This window comes from Anomalospiza imberbis, unplaced genomic scaffold, assembly GCF_031753505.1.
Source record: "Anomalospiza imberbis isolate Cuckoo-Finch-1a 21T00152 unplaced genomic scaffold, ASM3175350v1 scaffold_101, whole genome shotgun sequence".
In the NCBI taxonomy this organism is placed as follows: Eukaryota; Metazoa; Chordata; class Aves; order Passeriformes; family Viduidae; genus Anomalospiza; species Anomalospiza imberbis.
This window is the reverse complement of record NW_027099400.1, coordinates 143,267-165,991: the sequence shown is the minus strand read 5'-3', so window position 1 is coordinate 165,991 and position 22,725 is coordinate 143,267. Positions and strand designations below refer to the sequence as shown.

At 59.2% G+C, this 22,725-nt stretch overlaps 1 protein-coding gene across 1 annotated transcript; it reads right to left on the bottom strand.

Moving 5' to 3' along the window:
* Positions 1–1,544: 1,544 nt before the first annotated feature.
* LOC137465676 (proto-oncogene vav-like) lies at positions 1,545–22,724 on the bottom strand (the record flags this gene model as incomplete). The annotated part of the gene is given in 19 exon segments (XM_068177735.1): positions 1,545–1,625; positions 3,317–3,465; positions 6,439–6,469; positions 6,471–6,533; positions 6,535–6,555; positions 7,577–7,664; positions 10,666–10,781; positions 14,007–14,039; positions 14,176–14,241; positions 15,096–15,232; positions 16,478–16,523; positions 16,741–16,809; positions 17,862–18,045; positions 18,749–18,850; positions 18,956–19,065; positions 20,252–20,384; positions 21,089–21,174; positions 21,896–21,982; positions 22,695–22,724. Coding segments are annotated over 19 exon segments (1,605 nt in total), but the record flags the coding sequence as incomplete, so codon positions are not given.
* Position 22,725: the final 1 nt, after the last annotated feature.

Here is a 22,725-nt window from a genome sequence, read left to right as displayed (position 1 = left end):
TGTTGGGGAAAAAATACCAATAAATGTGTGTGTGTACTGGGATTGGACTGGGATCACACTGGGACCCCCCTGACCCCAAATCCTGGGAATTCACCCCAAAATCCGGGAATTCGCCCCAAAATCCCGGGATTTCACCCCAAAATCCCGGGTGTTGGGGAAAAAATACCAATAAATGCGTGTGTGTACTGGGATTGGACTGGGATCAAACTGGTACCCCCTGACCCCAAAACCCGGGAATTCACCCCAAAACCCGGGAATTCACCCCAAAATCCCAGGAACTGGGGAAAAAATACCAATAAATGCGTGTGTGTACTGGGATTGGACTGGGATCAAACTGGGACCCCCCTGACCCCAAATCCTGGGAATTCACCCCAAAACCCGGGAATTCAGCCCAAAATCCTGGGAATTCACCCCAAAATCAGGGAATTCACCCCAAAATCAGGGAATTCACCCAAAATCCTGGGAATTCACCCCAAAATCCTGGGAATTCACCCCAAAATCAGGGAATTCACGCAAAATCCCAGAAATTCACCCCAAAATTCTGGGAATTCACCCCAAAATCCCCCCATAGCTGGACATTCCTGGCCGGACATTCCCGGCCGGACATTCCCGGCCGGACATTCCCGGCTGGACATTCCTGGCTGGACATTCCTGGCTGGACATTCCTGGCTGGACATTCCTGGCCAGGCATTCCCTGCCAGACATCCCAGCCAGACATTCCCGGCCGAACATTCCTGGCCGGACATTCCCAGCCGGACATTCCCGGCTGGATATTCCCAGCTGGACCTTCTCAGCTGGACATTCCCGGCCGTGACCTTTGCTCCTTAGCTGGACATTCCTGGCTGGACATTCCCAGCTGGACATTCCTGGCCGGAAATTCCCAGCCGGACATTCCCAGCCAGACATTCCCAGCCGGACATTCCCAGCCAGACATTCCCAGCCGGACATTCCCAGCTGGACATTCCTGGCTGGACATTCCTAGCCGGACATTCCCAGCTGGACATTCCCAGCCGGACATTCCCAGCCAGACATTCCCGGCCAGACATTCCCAGCTGGGCAATCCTGGCTGAACATTCCCAGCTGGACATTCCTGGCTGAACATTCCCAGCTGGACATTCCCAGCCGGACATTCCTGGCCGGACATTCCTGGCTGGACATTCCAGGCTGGACATTCCAGCTGGACATTCCCGTCCGTGACCTTTGCCCCTTGGCTGGACATTCCCAGCCGGATATTCCTGGCTGGACATTCCTGGCTGGACATTCCAGGCTGGACATTCCCGTCCGTGACCTTTGCCCCTTGGCTGGACATTCCCGGCTGGACTTTCCCAGCCATGACCTTTGTGCCTTGGCCGGACATTCCCGGCCGGACATTCGCGGAATTTTTGGGGACCGATTCCTGTCAAATCCCCTTGGAGCCGATCCCGGTTTATTTTGTCCCATAAATTATCGGGTTTGGGGACATTCTTTGGGGACATCTTCGGGGACATCGGAGACCCCATCGGGGGTGGCGCCGCTTTCGGGGCGTCCCCAGAATCAGCAATAATCCCCAAAATCATCAATAATCCGAGAAATCAGCAATAATCCGAGAAATCCTCGTCCACGTAATTGGCGGGAAACCAACCGACCTGGGGACAGGGACAGAGGGTCAGGGGACACCGGGGGGGGACAGGGACAGGGGACATGGGGACATCTTTGGGGGGGACAGGGGCAGTGGGGTCAGGGGACAGGGGGACACCCGGGGAGAGGGGACAGGGTCAGGGGTGTCCCCAGTGTCCCCAGGGGTTGGGGACAGGAGTGATCCCGATGTCCCCAGGGGTTGGGGACAGGGTCAGGGGTGTCCCCAGGGGTTGGGGGCAGGAGTGATCCCCATGTCCCCAGGGGTTGGGGACAGGGTCAGGGGTGTCCCCAGTGTCCCCAGGGGTTGGGGACAGGAGTGATCCCGATGTCCCCAGGGGTTGGGGACAGGGTCAGGGGTGTGTCCCCAGGGGTTGGGGGCAGGAGTGATCCCCATGTCCCCAGGGGTTGGGGACAGGGTCAGGGGTGTCCCCAGTGTCCCCAGGGGTTGGGGACAGGGTCTCAGGGGTGTCCCCAGTGTCCCCAGGGATTGGGGGCAGGAGTGATCCCGATGTCCCCAGGGGTTGGGGACAGGGTCAGGGGTGTCCCCAGTGTCCCCAGGGATTGGGGGCAGGAGTGATCCCGATGTCCCCAGGGGTTGGGGACAGGGTCAGGGGTGTCCCCAGTGTCCCCAGGGGTTGGGGACAGGAGTGATCCCGATGTCCCCAAGGGTTGGGGGCAGGAGTGATCCCCATGTCCCCAAGGGTTGGGGACAGGCTCAGGGATGTCCTCAGTGTCCCCAGGGGTTGGGGACAGGAGTGATCCCGATGTCCCCAAGGGTTGGGGACAGGGTCTCAGGGATGTCCCCAGTGTCCCCCCAAGGGAAGGGACAGTGCCACACCCGGCCGTAGATCTCCCCTTTCCACCAGCTTGGCTGTCCCCCAGGGGTTGGGGGCAGGAGTGATCCCGATGTCCCCAAGGGTTGGGGACAGGAGTGATCCCGATGTCCCCAGGGGTTGGGGACAGGGTCTCAGGGGTGTCCCCAGTGTCCCCAGGGGTTGGGGGCAGGGTCTCAGGGGTGTCCCCAGGGGTTGGGGACAGGAGTGATCCCCATGTCCCCAAGGGTTGGGGACAGGCTCAGGGGTGTCCCCAGTGTCCCCAGGGGTTGGGGGCAGGAGTGATCCCGATGTCCCCCGGGGGTTGGGGACAGGAGTGATCCCGATGTCCCCAGGGGTTGGGGGCAGGAGTGATCCCGATGTCCCCAGGGGTTGGGGGCAGGAGTGATCCCGATGTCCCCAGGGGTTGGGGGCAGGAGTGATCCCGATGTCCCTGAGGCTCAGAGGTGTCCCCAGTGTCCCCAGGGGTTGGGGACAGGAGTGATCCCCATGTCCCCAGGGGTTGGGGGCAGGAGTGATCCCCATGTCCCCAGGGGTTGGGGACAGGGTCTCAGGGGTGTCCCCAGTGTCCCCAGGGGTTGGGGGCAGGAGTGATCCCCATGTCCCCAGGGGTTGGGGGCAGGAGTGATCCCGATGTCCCCAGGGGTTGGGGACAGGAGTGATCCCGATGTCCCCAGGGGTTGGGGACAGGGTCTCAGGGGTGTCCCCAGGGGTTGGGGACAGGAGTGATCCCGATGTCCCTGAGGCTCAGAGGTGTCCCCAGTGTCCCCTGGGGTTGGGGACAGGGGCTCAGGGGTGGCCCCAAGGGTGGGGACAGGCTCAGGGGTGTCCCCGATGTGTCCCCAAGGGAGGGGACAGTGCCGTACCCGGCCGTAGATCTCCCCTTTCCACCAGCCCGGCTGTCCCCTCTTGCTGAGGACGCGCACGATGTCCCCTTCCCGCAGCGACAGCTCCGTCCGGTCCCGCGCGCTGAAGGCGTAACGGGCCTTGGCCGAGCCGAAACTGCGGCTGGCACCTGGGGACACACAGAGGCACGGTGACAGGGGACATAAGGGACACGGTGACACCCCCAAATCCCAAAATCCGCCTGAAACTGCGGGTGGCACCTGGAGACACACAGAGGCACGGTGACAGGGGACACGGTGACACCCCCGAATCCCAAAATCCACCTGAAACTGCGGGTGGCACCTGGAGACATGGGGGACAAGTGACATGGGGCACAAGGGACACCCCCAAGTCCCAAAATCCAGCCCCAGTGCAGCTGAAACTGCGGGTGGCACCTGGGGACACACAGGGGGCACGGTGACAAGGGACACGGTGACACCCCCAAATCCCAAAATCCACCTGAAACTGCGGGTGGCACCTGGGGACACACAGGGGGCACGGTGACAGGGGACATAAGGGACACAGTGACACCCCCAAATCCCAAAATCCACCTGAAACTGCGGGTGGCACCTGGGGACACATAGGGGACACAAGGGACATGGTGACACCCCCAAGTGCCCAAATCCAACCCCAAACAGAGCCAAAGCCTGGGGGACACAGGGGACACGGTGACAGGGGACATGGGGGACACAGTGACACCCCCAATCCAACCCCAATCCAACTGAAACTGCGGGTGGCACCTGGGGACACAGGGGACACGGTGACAGGGGACATGGGGGACACGGTGACAAGGGACACAAGGGACACCCCGAAATCCCAAAATCCGGCCCCAATCCAGCTGAAACTGCGGGTGGCACCTGGGGACACAGGGGACACGGTGACAGGGGACACGGGGGACACGGTGATAGGGGACACAAGGGACACCCCGAAATCCCAAAATCCAGACCCAATCCAGCTGAAACTGTGGGTGGCACCTGGGGACACACAGGGGACACGGTGACAGGGGACAAGGGGGGACACGGTGACAAGGGACACAAGGGACACCCCGAAATCCCAAAATCTGGCCCCAATCCTGCTGAAACTGTGGGTGGCAGCTGGGGACACACAGGGGACACGGTGACAGGGGACACGGTGACACCCCTAAATCCAACCCCACCTAATCATTTGTCAGGGCCACCCCACAACTCCAAAGAACCCCAAAACCCCTCAGGGTCACCCCATAACCCAAAGAAACCCAAAAATCATCCCGTGCTCACCCCATAACCCCCAGGAACCCCAAATCCTTCCTGTGCTCACCCCATAACCCCCAGGAACCCCAAATCCCCTCAGGGTCACCCCATAACCCCCAGGAACCCCAAATCCTTCCTGTGCTCACCCCATAACCCCCAGGAACCCCAAATCCCCTCAGGGTCACCCCATAACCCCCAGGAACCCCAAATCCTTCCTGTGCTCACCCCATAACCCCCAGGAACCCCAAATCCTTCCTGTGCTCACCCCCATAACCCCCAGGAACCCCAAATCCTTCCTGTGCTCACCCCATAACCCCCAGGAACCCCAAAATCCTATATCAAGGACACCCCATAACACCCATGAACCCCAAATCTTCCCGTGGCCACCCCATAACCCCCAGGAACCCCAAATCCTTCCCGTGCTCACCCTTATAACCCCCAGGAACCCAAAAATCTTCCCGTGCTCACCCCATAACCCCCAGGAACCCCAAATCTTCCCGTGCTCACCCCATAACCCCCAGGAACCCCTAAATCTTCCCGTGGCCACCCCATAACCCCAGGGGACCCCAAAACCCCCCTGGGCTGTGGGCTTATGGGGTGGCCACAGGAAGGATTTGGGGTTCCTGGGGATTGTGGGGTGACCCTGATGGGGGATTTTGGGTTTTCTTTGGGTTATGGGGTGGCCCTGAGGAGGGATTTGGGGTTCCTTGGGGTTATGGGGTGAGCACGGGAAGATTTGGGGTTCCTGGGGGTTATGGGGTGAGCACGGGAAGGATTTGGGGTTCCTGGGGGGTTATGGGGTGAGCACGGGATGATTTGGGGTTCCTGGGGGTCATGGGGGGAGCACGGGAAGGATTTGGGGTTCCTGGGGGTTATGGGGTGAGCACGGGAAGATTTTTGGGTTCCTGGGGGTTATAAGGGTGAGCACGGGAAGGATTTGGGGTTCCTGGGGGTTATGGGGTGGCCACGGGAAGATTTGGGGTTCATGGGTGTTATGGGGTGTCCTTGATATAGGATTTTGGGGTTCCTGGGGGTTATGGGGTGAGCACAGGAAGGATTTGGGGTTCCTGGGGGTTATGGGGTGAGCACAGGAAGGATTTGGGGTTCCTGGGGGTTATGGGGGTGAGCACAGGAAGGATTTGGGGGTTCCTGGGGGTTATGGGGTGACCCTGAGGGGATTTGGGGTTCCTGGGGGTTATGGGGTGAGCACAGGAAGGATTTGGGGTTCCTGGGGGTTATGGGGTGACCCTGAGGGGATTTGGGGTTCCTGGGGGTTATGGGGTGAGCACAGGAAGGATTTGGGGTTCCTGGGGGTTATGGGATGAGCACGGGATGATTTGGGGTTCCTGGGGGTTATGGGATGAGCATGGGAAGGATTTGGGGTTCCTGGGGGTTATGGGGTGAGCATGGGAAGGATTTGGGGTTCCTGGGGGTTATGGGGTGAGCACGGGATGATTTGGGGTTCCTGGGGGTTATGGGGTGAACATGGGAAGGATTTGGGGTTCCTGGGGGTTATGGGGTGAGCACGGGATGATTTGGGGTTCCTGGGGGTTATGGGGTGAACATGGGAAGGATTTGGGGTTCCTGGGGGTTATGGGGTGGCCACGGGAAGGATTTGGGGTTTCTGGGGGTTATGGGGTGGCCATGGGATGATTTGGGGTTCCTGGGGGTTATGGGGTGGCCACGGGAAGGATTTGGGGTTTCTGGGGGTTATGGGGTGGCCATGGGATGATTTGGGGTTCCTGGGAGTTATGGGGTGGCCACGGGATGATTTGGGGCCTCTTTGGGAGTTACGGGGGTCCTGAGGGGGATTTGGGGGGGTCCGGGCAGTTGTGGGGTGGGTCCCCACCCCGATCCCGACCCCGATCCCGTACCGGGCTCTCGGGGTCCCACGCGGCTCTCGGGGGTCCCTGTAGGGCACGGCCAGGGTCGTGTCCAGCGCCTTGAAGCAATCCCGCAGCGAGTTTCCGCCGGTAGAACTCCACCAGCTCCTGGGGGCACCCCAAAAACGGCCCCGAGGTGTCAGTGACCCCAAAACCCCCAAAAACTCAGCCAGAGAGGGTCAGGAACCCCAAACATCCCCCCAAAAACCCCAAAAACTCAGCCAGAGAGGGTCAGTGACCCCAAAACCTCCAAAAACCCCCAAAAACTCAACCAGAGAGGGTCAGGAACCCCAAAAACCCCCCCAAAAACTCACACAGAGATGGTCAATGACCCCAAACCCCCCCCCCAAAACCCCCCCAAAGCCCCCAAAAACTCAGCCAGAGAGGATCAGGAACCCCAAAAACCCCCCAAAACTCAGCCAGAGAGGGTCAGGAACCCCCAAAACCCCCCAAAACCTCCAAAAAACCCCCAAAAACTCAGCCAGACAGGGTCAGGAACCCCAAAAACCCCAAAACCGGGTTTTTGGTGTTTTTGTCCTCCTTCCCCAATTTGGGGAAGGATTTGGGGTTCCTGCGAGTTATGGGGTCCCCCCTGAGGATTTTGGGGTCCCCCCTGGATTTTTCGGGACCCTCCGGGTTTTTAGGGTCCCCCGGGAGGTTTTTGGGTTTTTTGGGGTCCTCCCCTCGGTGGTTGTTTTGGGGTCCCCTCGGGAGGATTTTGGGGTTTTTGGAGTCCCTCCGGGGTTTTTGGGGTCCCTCCCTGGATTTTTGGGGTCCCCCCGTTTTTTTTGGGGTCCCCCGGTAGGATTTTGGGATTTTGGCGGTCCCTTCCGGTTTTTTGGGGTCCCCTCGGGGTTTTTTGGGGTGCCCGGGCAGGATTTTGAGGTTTTTTTTGGGTCTCCCCGGGTTTTTGGTGTCCCCCGGAAGGATTTTGGGTTTTTTTTGGGGTCCCTTCCGGTTTTTTGGGGTCCCCTCGGGGTTTTTGGGGTGCCCCCGAGGTTTTTGGGGTCCCCGGGCAGGATTTTGAGGTGGTTTTTTTTTGGGGTCTCCCGGGTTTTTGGTGTCCCCCGGAAGGATTTTGGGTTTTTTTGGGGTGCCCCCGGGGGGTTTTTGGGGGTGCGGGTCTCACCACGAGCCCCTTGAAGGCTTTCCTCTCGGTCACTCTGTAGAGCCCCTCGCTCGCCGTCACCTTGATGTGCTTGACCTGCCCGCGGAACCTGCGCGGAGTCACCCGCGGCTCCTCCTCCCTCCCTCCCGCCCTCCCTCCCTCCTCCTTCTCCTCTTCCCTCCGTTCCTTTCCTTTCCTTTCCTTTCCTTTCCTTTCCTTTCCTTTCCTTTCCTTTCCTTTCCTTTCCTTTCCTTTCCCTTTCCCTTTCCTTTCCTTTCCTTTCCTTTCCTTTCCTTTCCTTCCTTTCCCTTTCCTTTCCTTTCCCCCTTACCTAACCCCTTTCCTTTCCTTTCCTTTCCTTTCCCTTTCCTTCCTTTCCCTTTCCTTTCCTTTCCTTTCTTTCCTTTCCTTTCCTTTCCTTTCCTTCCTTCCCTTTCTTTCCCTTTCCTTTCCTTCTCCTTTCCCTTCTTTCCTTTCCTTCCCTCCCTCTCCCTCCCTCTTCTCCCCTCCCCTTCCTTTCCTTCCCTTCCCTCCTTCCTTCCCTTCCTTCCTTCCTTCCTTCCTTCCTTCCTTCCTTCCTTCCTTCCTTCCTTCTTCCTTCCTTCCTTCCTTCCTTCCTTCCTTCCTTCCTTCCTTCCTTCCTTCCTTCCTTCCTTCCTTCCTTCCTCCTTCCTTCCCTCCCTCCCTCCCTCCCTCCCTCCCTCCTCCCTCCCTCCCTCCCTCCCTCCCTCTCCTTGTCCCCTCCCTCTCCCTCTCCGTCTCTCCCTCCCTCCCTCCCTTGTCCCGTCCCTCTCCCCTCTTTCTCTCCCTTCCTCCCCTTCTCTCTCTCTTTCTCCCTTCTTCCCCCCTCCCTCCCTTCCTCCCTCCCCCTCTCTCCCTTCCCCTCCCTCTCCTTGTCCCCTCCCTCTCCCTCTTCCCCTCGGTCTCTCCCTCCCTCCCTCCCTCCCTCCTTCCTTCCCTCCCTTCCTCCCTCTCCTAGTCCCCTCCCTCTCCCTCTTTCTCTCCCTTTCCTCCCCTTCTCCCTCTCTTTCTCCCTCCTTCCCTTCCTCCCTCCTTCCCCCTCTCTCCCTTCCCCTCCTTCTCTCCCTCCTTCCCTCCCTCCCCCCTCCCTCTCTCTCTTTCTCCCCTTCTCCCTCTCTCTCCCCCTCCCTCCCCCTTCCTTCTCCCTCCCTCTCTCTCCCCCCCTCCGTCTCCCCCTCCCCTCTCTCCCTCCCTCTCCTTCTCCCCCTCCCTCCCTCCCTCCCTCCCTCCCTTCTCTCCCTCCCTCCCTTCTTTCCCTCTCTCTCCCTCTCTTTCCCTCCCCCTCCCTCCCCTCTCCCTCCCCCCTCCCTCCCTAAAAGTGTCCCCGTGTCCCAAAAGTGTCCCGGCGACCTCTCCCCCCTCCCTCTCCCCCGTCCCTCCCTCCCTCGCTCTCCCTCTTCCTCTCCTTCCCCAAAAGCGTCCCCGTGACCCCAAAAGTGACCCCAAAAGTGACCCCAAAAGTGTCCCCCGAAGCCTCTCCGCGACCCCAAAACTGTCCCCAAGTATCCCCAAAGTGTCCCTGCGGTGTCCCTGCGGTGTCCCCAGTGTCCCAGAGTTGTCCCAAAAGTGTCCCCGCGACCCCAGAACTGTCCCCAGAAGTGCCCCTGTGATCCCAGAAGTCTCCCCGTGACCTCAAAAGTGTCCCCGGGTGTCCCCAGGTGTCCCATAAATGTCCCAAAAGCCTCCCTGTGACCCCAAAGGCGTCCCCAAGTGTCCCAAATGTCCCAAAATTGTCCCCAGAAGTGTCCCCAGGTGTCCCTGCAGTGTCCCTGCGGTGTCCCCAGAGGTGCCCCCAGGTGTCCCTGCAGTGTCCCCAGCTGTCCCCAGGTGTCCCCAGAGGTGTCCACAAGTGTCCCCAGGTGTCCCCAAGTGTCCCTATGGTGTCCCCAGGTGTCCCCAGGTGTCCCCAGGTGTCCCCAAGTATCCCCAGGTGTCCCCAGAGGTGTCCCTGCAGTGTCCCCAGGTGTCCCCAGGTGTCCCCAAGTGTCTCTGTGGTGTCCCTGCGGTGTCCCCAAGTGTCCCCAGGTGTCCCTGTGGTGTCCCTGTGGTGTCCCCAGGTGTCCCCCAGGTGTCCCCAGGTGTCCCTGCAGAGTCCCTGTGGTGTCCCTACGGTGTCCCCAAGTGTCCCCAGGTGTCCCCAAGTGTCCCTATGGTGTCCCCAGGTGTCTCTATGGTGTCCCCCAGGTGTCCCCAGAGGTGTCCCTGCAGTGTCCCAGGTGTCCCCAGGTGTCCCTGTGGTGTCCCCAAGCTGTCCCTATGGTGTCCCCATGTGTCCCCAGGTGTCCCTGCAGAGTCCCTGCGGTGTCCCTACGGTGTCCCCAGGTGTCCCCAGGTGTCCCCAGGTGTCCCCAAGTGTCCCTGCGGTGTCCCCAGGTGTCCCTGTGGTGTCCCCAGGTGTCCCCAGGTGTCCCTGTGGTGTCCCCAGGTGTCCCCAGGTGTCCCCAGGTGTCCCTGTGGTGTCCCCAGGTGTCCCTATGGTGTCCCCAGGTGTCCCCAGGTGTCCCCAGGTGTCCCTGTGGTGTCCCCAGGTGTCCCTGTGGTGTCCCCAAGTGTCCCTGTGGTGTCCCTGCGGTGTCCCCAGGTGTCCCTGCAGAGTCCCTGCGGTGTCCCCAGGTGTCCCCAGAGGTGTCCCCAAGTGTCCCTGTGGTGGTCCCCAGGTGTCCCCAAGTGTCCCTGTGGTGTCCCCAGGTGTCCCTGCAGTGTCCCCAGGTGTCCCTGTGGTGTCCCTATGGTGTCCCCAGGTGTCCCCAGGTGTCCCTGTGGTGTCCCTATGGTGTCCCCAGGTGTCCCCAAGTGTCCCTGTGGTGTCCCCAAGTGTCCCTGCGTTGTCCCCAGGTGTCCCCAAGTGTCCCTGTGGTGTCCCCAAGTGTCCCTGTGGTGTCCCCAGGTGTCCCTGTGGTGTCCCTGCAGTGTCCCTGTGGTGTCCCCAGGTGTCCCTGCGGTGTCCCCAAGTGTCCCTGTGGTGTCCCCCGGTGTCCCCAGGTGACCCTGCGGTGTCCCCCGGTGTCCCAGGTGACCCTGTGGTGTCCCCAGGTGTCCCCAGGTGTCCCCCGCTGTCCCCCGGTGTCCCCCGGTGTCCCCAGGCTCACTTGATGCTGATGGCGAAGTCCCCGGGCTCGCGGAGCCGCTGCCGCACCAGGAAGGCGCCGTCGGAGAGGAGGGACAGTGCCTGCTCGGCCCCCGCGCGCTCCAGGGGACCCCCCGAACCTGGGGGGACCCCAAAAATCACACCCGGGACCCCCAAAATCCCAACCGGAACCCCAAAACCCCCACCCGGAACCCCAAAAATCGCACCCAGGACCCCAAAAATCCCAACCGGGACCCAAAAACCACACCCAGGACCCCAAAAACCACACCCAGGACCCAAAAAATCCCATCTGGGACCCAAAAAACACACCCGGGACCCCAAAACCCCACCCGGGACCCCAAAAATCACACCCGGGACCCCAAAAAATCCCAACCGGAACCCAAAAACCCCACCCGGGACCCCAAAAATCGCACCCAGGACCCCAAAAATCCCAACCGGGACCCAAAAACCACACCTGGGACCCCAAAAACCACACCCAGGACCCAAAAAATCCCATCTGGGACCCAAAAAAACACACCCGGGACCCCAAAACCCCACCCGGGACCCCAAAAATCGCACCCAGGACCTCAAAAATCCCAACCGGGACCCAAAAACCACACCCAGGACCCCAAAAACCACACCCAGGACCCAAAAAATCCCATCTGGGACCCAAAAAACACACCCGGGACCCCAAAACCCCACCCGGGACCCCAAAAATCACACCCGGGACCCCAAAAATCCCAACCGGAACCCAAAACCCCCACCCGGGACCCCAAAAATCGCACCCAGGACCCCAAAAATCCAACCGGGACCCAAAAACCACACCCAGGACCCCAAAAATCACACCCAGGACCCAAAAAAATCCCATCTGGGACCCAAAAAAACACACCCGGGACCCCAAAACCCCCACCCGGGACCCCAAAAATCACACCCGGGACCCCAAAAATCCCAACCGGAACCCCAAAAACCCCACCCGGAACCCCAAAAATCGCACCCAGGACCCCAAAAAATCCCAACCGGGACCCAAAAACCACACCCAGGACCCCAAAAACCACACCCAGGACCCAAAAAATCCCATCTGGGACCCAAAAAAACACACCCGGGACCCCAAAACCCCACCCGGGACCCCAAAAATCACACCCGGGACCCCAAAAATCCCAACCGGAACCCAAAACCCCACCCGGAACCCCAAAAATCGCACCCAGGACCCCAAAAATCCCAACCGGACCAAAAACCACACCTGGGACCCCAAAAACCACACCCAGGACCCAAAAAATCCCATCTGGGACCCAAAAAAACACACCCGGGACCCCAAAACCCCACCCGGGACCCCAAAAATCGCACCCAGGACCTCAAAAATCCCAACCGGGACCCAAAAACCACACCCAGGACCCCAAAAAACCACACCCAGGACCAAAAAATCCCATCTGGGACCCAAAAAACACACCCGGGACCCCAAAACCCCACCCGGGACCCCAAAAATCACACCCGGGACCCCAAAAATCCCAACCGGAACCCAAAACCCCACCCGGAACCCCAAAAAATCGCACCCAGGACCCCAAAAATCCCAACCGGACCCAAAAACCACACCTGGGACCCCAAAAACCACACCAGGACCCAAAAAATCCCATCTGGGACCCAAAAAACACACCCGGGACCCCAAAACCCCACCCGGGACCCCAAAAATCACACCCGGGACCCCAAAAATCCCAACCGGAACCCAAAACCCCACCCGGAACCCCAAAAATCGCACCCAGGACCCCAAAAATCCCAACCGGGACCCAAAAACCACACCTGGGACCCCAAAAACCACACCCAGGACCCAAAAAATCCCATCTGGGACCCAAAAAACACACCCGGGGACCCCAAAACCCCACCCGGGACCCCAAAAATCGCACCCAGGACCTCAAAAAATCCCAAACCGGGACCCAAAAACCACACCAGGACCCCAAAAACCACACCCAGGACCCAAAAAATCCCATCTGGGACCCAAAAAACACACCCGGGACCCCAAAACCCCACCCGGGACCCCAAAAATCACACCCGGGGACCCCAAAAATCCCAACCGGAACCCAAAACCCCACCCGGGACCCCAAAAATCACACCCGGACCCCAAAAACCCCACCTGGGACCCCAAAAATCCCATCCGGGACTCCAAAAACCACACCTGGGACCCCAAAAACCCCACCTGGGACCCCAAAAACCACACCTGGAACCCCAAAAATCCCATCCGGAACCCCAAAAAACCACACCCGGGACCCCAAAAAACCACACCTGGGACCCCAAAAATCCCATCCGGAACCCCAAAAACCACACCGGGTCCCCAAAAATCCCATCTGGGACCCAAAAAACCACACCCGGGACCCCAAAACCCCCACCCAGGACCCCAAAAACCACACCCGGGACCCCAAAAAATCACAACCAGGACACAAAACCCCACCCAGGACCCCAAAAATCACACCCGGGGACCCCAAAACCCCACCCAGGACCCCAAAAACCACACCCGGGACCCCCAAAACCCGTCCGGAACCCCAAAACCCCGCCCAGGACACCAAAAATGACACCCGAGACCCCAAAACCGCACCTGTGACCCCAAAAACCCCACCAGGACCCCAAAAACCACACCCAGACCCCAAAACCCACCAGAACCCCAAAACCCCCGCCCAGGACACCAAAAATCACACCCGGGACCCCAAAACCCGCCCGGAACCTGAAAACCCCACCCAGGACCCCAAAAATCACACCCGGAACCCCAAAACCCCACCCAGGACCCCAAAAATCACACCCGGGACCCCAAAACCCGCCTGGAAGCCCAAAAACCCCACCCAGGACACCAAAAATCACACCCGGGACCCCAAAACCCCTGCTTGGCCCCCGCGCACTCCAGGGAACCCCCAAACCTGCGGGGCACCCCAAAAATCACACTCGGGAAAACCCCCAGCTCCATGAGGGTCTGTGACCCAAAAATCACAGCCAAGACCCCAAAAATCCCAACTGGGACCCAAAAATTTGCAACTGAACACCCAGATGCCAATTTGGGGATCCCAGGTGCGAATTTCGGGGTTCAGGGCAGAATTTCGGGGCTCAGGGTAGAATTTTGGGGATCCCAGGTGCGAATTTCGGGGTTCAGGGCAGAATTTTTGGGGTTCCAGGCAGAATTTCAGATTTCAGGGCAGAATTTTGGGGTCTCGGGCAGAATTTTGGGGGTTCCGGCTGCGAGTTTTGGGGTGCCAGCTGCCAATTTGGGGATCCCAGGTGCGAATTACGGGGTTCAGGGCAGACTTTTTGGGGTTCAGGGCGGAATTTGCTGTTTCAGAGAAGAATTTTTGGGTTCAAGCGCGAATTTCGGGGTCCCACCACTGACCACGGGTAGACGGAGAGATCCGGCAGCGGCGCCTGCGACAAAGAGAGGAGCCGAAATTGGGGTTCCAGGGCTCCGAATGACCCCCCAAAAAATCCCACACCCCCTCCCCAAATTCGGGGAGCCCCCCAAAATCTTGGGGGCCTTTTCTTGGGGGGTCCCCAAACTCACGGACACGAAAGGTTTGACGATGCGTCGGGGGAACCAGCCCAGCTCCCCGCTGGCCACGTTCCGACCCTGAGGGGGGAAATTTGGGGGGTCCGAGGGGGTCCCCAGACCCCCAAAGTTTGGGGAAACCCCCCCAGGAATTGGGGATGGGGTCCCCCCCTAAATTCTGGGGGGGTCTCCTGTGATTTTTGGGGTGTCCTGACTCAATTTGATACCTTGGGGTCCCAATTTTGGGGGTTCCAACCCAAATTTGGGGATCCTGTCCTCATTTCGGGGGTCCCACCCTCATTTCAGGGGTCCCAGCCTATTTTAGGACCCCCCACATTTTAGAACCCCCCTATTTTAGGACCCCCCACATTTTAAGACCCCCCCCCCCATTTTAGGACCTCCCCCAATTTAAGGAGCCCCCCCCGGCCCCATTTCAGGGGTCCCATCCCCCCCCCCTCCATTTTAGGAGCCTCCCCCCCCCCATTTTGGGTCCCCCATCCCATTTCAGGAGTTCCCCCCCACCCCCCCGAGGGGTCACCCCCCATTTTTGGGGTCCCCTCCTCATTTCAGGACCTCCCCCTCCCCCCATTTTTTGGGGTCCCACCTCCCCTGCCCCATTTCAGGACACGTCCCCCCCCAAATTCAGGGGTCTCATCCTCACCATTTTAGGACACCCCCCCCCCCCCATTTTCGGATCCCCCCATTTCTGGGGTCCCCCCCCATTTCTGGGGTCCCCCCCCATTTTTTGGGGTCCCCCCCCATTTTTGGGGTCCCCTCCTCATTTCAGGACCTCCCCCTCCCCCATTTTTTGGGGTCCCACCTCCCCTGCCCCATTTCAGGACACGTTCCCCCCCCCCCCCATTTCAGGGGTCTCATCCTCCCCATTTTAGGACCCCCCCATTTTTGGGGTCCCCCCCCATTTTTGGGGTCCCCACCTGCCACCAGAGCTCCTCGGCCTCGGCCGCTGTCACCTCGATGACGTCACCGGGGCTGAGGCGCAGGGGCGGGGCCAGGACCCCCGGGGGGGGGGGCACCCCGCTGTACCCCTGGGTGCTCTCCATTTTGGGGAGTCCTGGGGGGGGTGGGGGGGGGACCCCGAGTCAGGAACCCCCCCCGGGACCCCCAGAAATGGAATTGGGGGGGGGGGTCAAAACCTCCCCAGAGGGATTTGGGGGGCAAAATTCCCCTCGGGACCCCCCCGAAGTGGATTTGGGTGGGTCAAAAACCCCCCCAGGACCCCCAAAATTGGAACTGGGGGGTCAAAAACCCCCTTGGGACCCCCAATATTGATTTTGGGGGGGTGGGGCAAAAACCTCCGTGACACCCCAGAAATGGATTGGGGGGCAAAAACCCCCCCAAGACACCCCAAAAAATTGATCGAGGGGGTCAAAAAGCCCCCCAAAATGGATTTGGGGGGTCAAAAACCCCCCGAGACCCCCAAAAATGGATTTGGGGGATCAAAAACCCCCCCAAAGAGATTTGGGGGGTCAAAAACCCCCCCGAGACCCACAAAAATGTATTTGGGGGGGTCAAAACCCCCCCTGAGACCCCCAGAAAATGGATTTGGGGGGGTCAAAACCCCCCCCCGAGACCCCCAAAAATGGATTTGAGGGGGTCAAAACCCCCCCCGAGACCCCCAAAAATGGGTTTGGGGGGTCAAAACCCCCCCAAAAAAGTTTTGGGGGTCAAAAAACCCCCCGAGACCCCCCAAAAATGGATTTGGGGGGGGTCAAAAACCCCCCGGGATCCCCCAAAATTTGATCGGGGGGGGTCAAAACCCTCGGAGACCCCCAAAAATAGATTGGGTGGGGGGTCGGGACCCCCAAGTTTGAACTGGGGAGGGGGTCAGGACCCCCCAAATTTCATCTGGGGGGGTCCTGACCCCCAAAAACCACCCCCCCCCATTTGAGCTGGGGGGGGGGGTTGGGTCCCCCCAGATTTGAAGTGGGGGGGGACAAAATCCCCCAAAATTGAACTGGGGGGGGGGGAGGGGGGGCAGGACCTCCCAAGACCCCCCCCCCCCCAAATTTGAAATGTGGGGGGGGGTCAGGACCCCCCAGAATTGAGTTGGGGGCGATCAGGATCCCCCAAAACCCCCCCCAAATTTGAACCGGCGGGATCGGAACCCCCCAAATTTCATCTGAGGGGGGGTCAGGACCCCCCCAAACCCCCAAAAAAATCTGTCGTGGGGGGCTCACGACCCCCAAATTTGAACTGGGGGGGGGGGGTCGTGAGCCCCCAAATTTGAACTGGGGGGGGGGGGGTCAGGACCCCCCAAATTTGAACTGGGGGGGTCAGGACCCCCCAAATTCCTCACCCAGCTCCCCCCGTTTCTTGTCGGGTCCCGGCCGCTCCGATTTGTTCTGGGGGGGGAGGGGAGGGGAGGGAAGGAGACCCCCGTGAGTGGGGAGGATTTGGGGGGGCTGGGGGGGCCTGGACCCCCCCTGAGACCCCCTGGGGACCCCCCCTGAGATCCCCGGGGACCCCCCAAGAGATCCCCGGGGACCCCCCCAAAAAATCCCCCCCAAAATCCAGAGGTTTTTGTTTCCTTCCCCCCCCGTTTTGGGGTTTTTTTGGTACCTTCCGTGCGCCCCGCTCCGGGATCTGGGGGGGGGAAAAGTTCATTAGCGAGGGGTAATTAGTGGTTTTCTTAATTAGCGATGGGCTCATTAGACAGAGGTTTAATTAATGAGGGGTAATTAGCTGACTACTTATTGGTGATGGAGTAATTGGTCGTTAATTTCCTTCGTTAATAATGGGATAATTGGATTAATTAATTGTTGGTGGGGTAATTAGGACTGGGGGTAATTAGTCCAACCCCTAATTAATGATATGGCAATTAGCCTCCTTCTTAATTAACATTGGGGTCATTAGGGCTGAGGATAATTAGTCCAACCCCTAATTAATGATATGGTAATTAGTCCAACCCCTAATTAATGATATGGCAATTAGCCTCCTTCTTAATTAACACTGGGTCATTAGGGCTGAGGATAATTAGTCCAACCCCTAATTAATGATATGGTAATTACTCCCACCCCTAATTAATGATATGGCAATTAGCCTCTCTCTTAATTAATGTTGGGTTTATTAGTGATATGATACTCAGTGTCAGCCATCTTGTATCCCACAATGCCCTGCTGTGTCAGCCATCTTGTATCCTGCAGTGCTCTGTGTCAGCCATCTTGTATCCCACAATGCCCTGCTGTGTCAGCCATCTTGTATCCTGCAGTGCTCTGTGTCAGCCATCTTGTATCCCACAATGCCCTGCTGTGTCAGCCATCTTGTATCCTACAGTGCTCTGTGTCAGCCATCTTGTATCCCCACAATGCCCTGCTGTGTCAGCCATCTTGTATCCCACAATGCCCAGCTAAATGTCAACCATCTTGTATCCTTTGCTGCTCAGTGTCAGCCATGTTGTAGCTCACAATTGCCTGTGCTGTCAGCCATTTTGTATCCCACAATGCTCTGAGGTGTCAGCCATCTTGTATGCCACAATGTCCTGCTAAATGTTAGCCATTTTGTATCCTGCAGTGCTCTGTGTCAGCCATCTTGTATCCCACAATGCCCTGCTGTGTCAGCCATCTTGTATCCCACAATGTCCTGCTAAATGTCAGCCATTTTGTATCCTATGATACTATCAGCCATCTTGTATCCCACAATGCCCTGCTGTGTCAGCCATCTTGTATCCCACAATGCCCCACCTTCCCCCATTCCTCCTGCCCCCATTCACTGTTTCCCTCCTCCTCAATCCCATGATGCCCCTCCCCAATCCCATGATGCCGCTCACCAGTTCCGGCCTTCCCGCAGGTCCCCACGCGCCCCAGGCACTCCTTGTGGGCGGGGGCTCGGCAGCGGCTGCAGCGGTAGCCCTGGTAGAAGGTGCCCCTGGGGACACGGAGGGGGACACGGGGGGACATGGGGTCACAGTCACAGGGCACACGACCAGCCATGCCCCACACCCACCTGAGCCCACCCAGGACTGACCAGCCCATGACTGACCAGTCCATGGTTGACCTGAGCCCACCCAGGACTGACCAGCCCATGGTTGACCTGAACCTGTCCAGGCCTTGATTTCCACCCAACCCTTGACCCACCTTATCCTTGACCCACCTTGTTGTTTTCTACCCAACCATGGACCCACCTTGACATCTTGACTTCTACCCAACCTTGACTCACCTTGGCCTTGACCCACCTTGTTTTCTACCAACCATTGACCCACCTTGACCTCTTGGCCTCCACTCAACATTGACCCACCTTGACTCCAACCCAACCTTGACCCACCTTAGGGCCATGAAGAGCTTGACCCCCAAGGAGCTCCTTGATCCCGTAGCCCTTGACCACCCACCAAGGCTTGACCCACCTTGACCTTGACCTTCCCATGACCCCACCCACCCCCTCCATCACCAACTTCCACCTTGACCCACCCCTTGTCCTCACCACCCCCAAGGGTGCAACCCACCCTGACCTCACCCCACCTCCAACCGTGGGGTCTCCTCCTCTTTCAGAGCCCCCCAGACCCCTCTCCCAACCCTCCCCCCACCCCCCATGGCCTCCCCAGAACCGTGGGGATGTGATTTTGGGGTCCTACCTCAGCAACATCTGGCAGGCCTTGCAGGACGTGGTGTCCTCGAAGGAGAACATCTGGAAGTCGTGTCCATCAGCCAGGGCGTGCTCAGGGAAGATGTTGGACCTGCCGGACACGGGAGGACCTGGGTCTGGTGGGGACAAACTGGGTGTCCCCAGGACCTCCCAGTGGGGCAGGTGTGACCTCCTCCGTGGGGATAGGGCCACCTACAGGGCCATCTCGAACTGCTCCAGCCACTTCTTTTTCAGCTCGCTCGTCTTGAAGAAGAGCTCGTAGTCCGGCAGCCCGGCCGTGTCCAGCAGCATGAAGGTGTGGGACCACTGTGGGGTGGGGAGGGGTCAGCCACGCCCCCCAAATGGGGCAGGGTCACGTGGCATTGGGGATATTGGGGTCACACACCCTCCTCTTGGGTGACTGAATGGTGGGGTGGCCACTGAGGATGTGGACAGCAGGGTGCACCAGGGACCAGATTTTGGGGATCCACCAGGGAATGGGGTTTTGGGGTCCTTCAGAGACCAGGATCTGGGAATTCACCAGGGAATGGGGTTTTGGGGTCCTTCAGAGACCAGGATCTGGGAATTCACCAGGGAATGGGGTTTTGGGGTCCTTCAGAGACCAGGATCTGGGAATTCACCAGGGAATGGGGTTTTGGGGTCCACCAGAGACCAGGATCTTGGGATCCATCAGGGAATGGGGTTTTGGGGTCCTTCAGAGACCAGGATCTGGGAATTCACCAGGGAATGGGGTTTTGGGTCCTTCAGAGACCAGGATCTTGGGATCCATCAGGGAATGGGGTTTTGGGGTCCTTCAGAGACCAGGATCTGGGAATTCACCAGGGAGTGGGGTTTTGGGGTCCACCAGAGACCAGGATCTTGGGATCCATCAGGGAATGGGGTTTTGGGGTCCTTCAGAGACCAGGATCTGGGAATTCACCAGGGAGTGGGGTTTTGGGGTCCACCAGAGACCAGGATCTTGGGATCCATCAGGGAATGGGGTTTTGGGGTCCTTCAGAGACCAGGATCTGGGAATTCACCAGGGAATGGGGTTTTGGGGTCCACCAGAGACCAGAATCCTGGGAAAAGCCAGGGACAGAATCTGAGGATCCACCAGAGAAGAGGAACCTGGGATCCACCTGACCTGGACATCTGTGTCCACCAGGGAACAGGACCTGGGGACCCACCAGGGAACAGGCTGTTGGGGTCCACCAGATCTGGACATTTGGCACCATGAGGGACCTGGATGTTGGGACCACCAGTAACCAAGATCCTGGGATCCACCAGATCTGGACCTCTGAGGTCTTTGGGAAGAGGACCTGGGGACCACCAGGATCTGGACACTTGGGACCACTTGGAACGGGACACATGTCCACCAGTGACCAGGATCCTGGGATCCACAAGACTGGACACTTGTGTCCACCTGGGTCCTTTGGGAAGAGGACACTGGGACTGGCGGAACCTGGACACTGCAGACCCCCAGGCCCTGATGTCCCCATGGTGTCCCCGGTACCTTTTTGCCATCGCGGGGTCCGAGGCCACCCTCGTGCAGTTGGTGGCTCTGGAGGTCCACCACATCCTTGGTCTCATAGGAGTCCCCACGGCGCTTGCAGATGATCAGGGCCTTGTCCAGCAGGAAGCCATACCTGGGGACAGTGACAAGGTGGCACCGCGTCCCTGAGACCACCGCGCTCCACAGGGTGTCCCCATGGCTGCCCTGGGCCAGCCTCCAGGTGTCCCTGCAGTGTCCCAATGGATGTTCTCATGTCCCCATGGTGTCCCCATATCCCTGAGATGTTCTCGAGGTGTCCCCATGGATGTCCCCATGTCATTGAGGTGTCTCCAAGGTGTCCCTAAGATGCCTCTGAGGTGTCCCCATGTCCCCGAGGTGTTCCTGAGGTGTCTCCATGAATGTCCCCATGTCCCTGAGGTGTCCTCATGTCCCTGAGGTGTCCTAGAGGTGTTCCTGAGGTGTCTCCATGGATGTCCCCATGTCCCTGAGGTGTCCCAGAGGTGTTCCTGAGGTGTTCCCGAGGTGTTCCCATGGATGTTCTTATGTCCCTGAGGTGTCCTCATGTCCCTGAGGTGTCCCGGACATGTTCCTGAGGTGTCTCCATCAATGTCCCCATGTCCCTGAGGTGTCCCCGAGGTGTTCCTGAGGTGTCTCCATGGATGTCCCCATGCCCCCGAGGTGTTCCTGAGGTGTCCCCATGGATGTCCCCATGCCCCCGAGGTGTTCCTGAGGTGGCCCCACATCTCTGTGGTGTCCCCATATTGCTGTGATGTCCGTGTGGTATCCTCATGGTGTCCCCAGGTGTTCCCCAGGCGTCCTCAGGTGTCCCTGACCAACCTGTCCACCTTGGAGCGTCTCTCTGCACTGGAGACCTTCAGCTCCCCATCGATCTTGGGGCGTCCGAACTGCGCCAGGGACTGCGACTGGGAATGGGACATGGGAACGGGATGGACATCAGGGATGGGATGGACATCAGGAATAGGATGGACATTGGGAACGGGACACAGGAACGGGGTGGACATCAGGAATGGGATGGACATCAGGAATGGGATGGACATTGGGAACGGGACACAGGAACGGGGTGGACATCAGGAATGGGATGGACATCAGGAATGGGATGGACATCAGGAATGGGATGGACATCAAAACAGGATGGACATCAGGAATGGGACACAGGAACAGGGTGGACATCAGGAGTGGGACATCAGGAATGGGATGGACAACAGGAATGGGATGGACATTGGGAATGGAATGGACATCAGGAATGGGATGGGACATCAGGAATGGGATGGACATCAGGAGTGGGATGGACATCGGAATGGGATGGACGTTGGGAACGGGATGGACATTGGGACATCAAGAATGGAACATGGGAACAGGATGGACATCAGGAATGGGATGGACATTGGGAACACGATGGACATCAGGAACGAGACACAGGAACAGGACGGACATTGGGAATGGAATGGACATCAGGGGTGGGACGTCAGGAATAGGATGGACATCGGGAACAAGATGGACATCAGGAACGGGATGGACATCGGGAACGGGAATGGGATGGACATCGGGAGTGGGACACGGGAATGGGATGGACATCGGGAATGGGACCCGGGGGGGATTTGGGGGTGCCGGGGGGGTCCCCACCATGTTGTGCAGGCACAGCTGGATGCTCGTGAGCTGCTTGAGGGTCTCGTTGTCCCGTTTGACCTCGTTCACGCACTGCGCCAGGTCCTGGCGGGGATTTGGGGGGCTCCAAAGTCAGAGACCCCCGAACCCCCAAATCCCACCCTGGTAACCCCAAATCCACCCGGAAACCCCAAACCTCCTCTGGGACCCCAAATTCCACCCTGGAACACCCCAAATTCCACCAGGAGCCCTCAGAGCCCACCTGGAACACCCCAAATCCCCTGTGGAACTCCCAAACCCACCAGGAACCCCAAATTCCACCCTGGAACACCCCAAATTCCACCCTGGAACCCCCAAATCCCACCAGGAACCCCAAATACCCCCTGGTACACCCCAAATCCCACCTGGAACCCCCAAATCCCTCTGGAAGTCCCAAATCCCACCAGGAACCCCAAATACCCCCTGGTACACCCCAAATCCCACCTGGAACCCTCAAATCCCACCTGGAATGCCCAAATCCCACCTGGAACACCTCAAATCCCACCTGGAAACCCCAAATCCCCCCCAAATCTCCCCCAAAATCCCCCCAGGACCCCTAACCCCCCCCCCCAAAACCCCTCAGGACCCCCAATTCCCCCCAAAATCCCCCTCAAAATCCCCCCAGGACCCCCCACAGGACCCCCAATTCCCTCCAAAATCCCCCTCAAAATCCCCCCCGAAATCCCCCCAGGACCCCCAAATCCCCCCAAGACCTCCAAGTCCTCCCAGGAACCCCCAAATCGCCCCCAAGTCCCCCCCAAATCGCCCCCAGCCCCACCCTCATGGCGTCCAGCGCCCCCCGCAGCCGC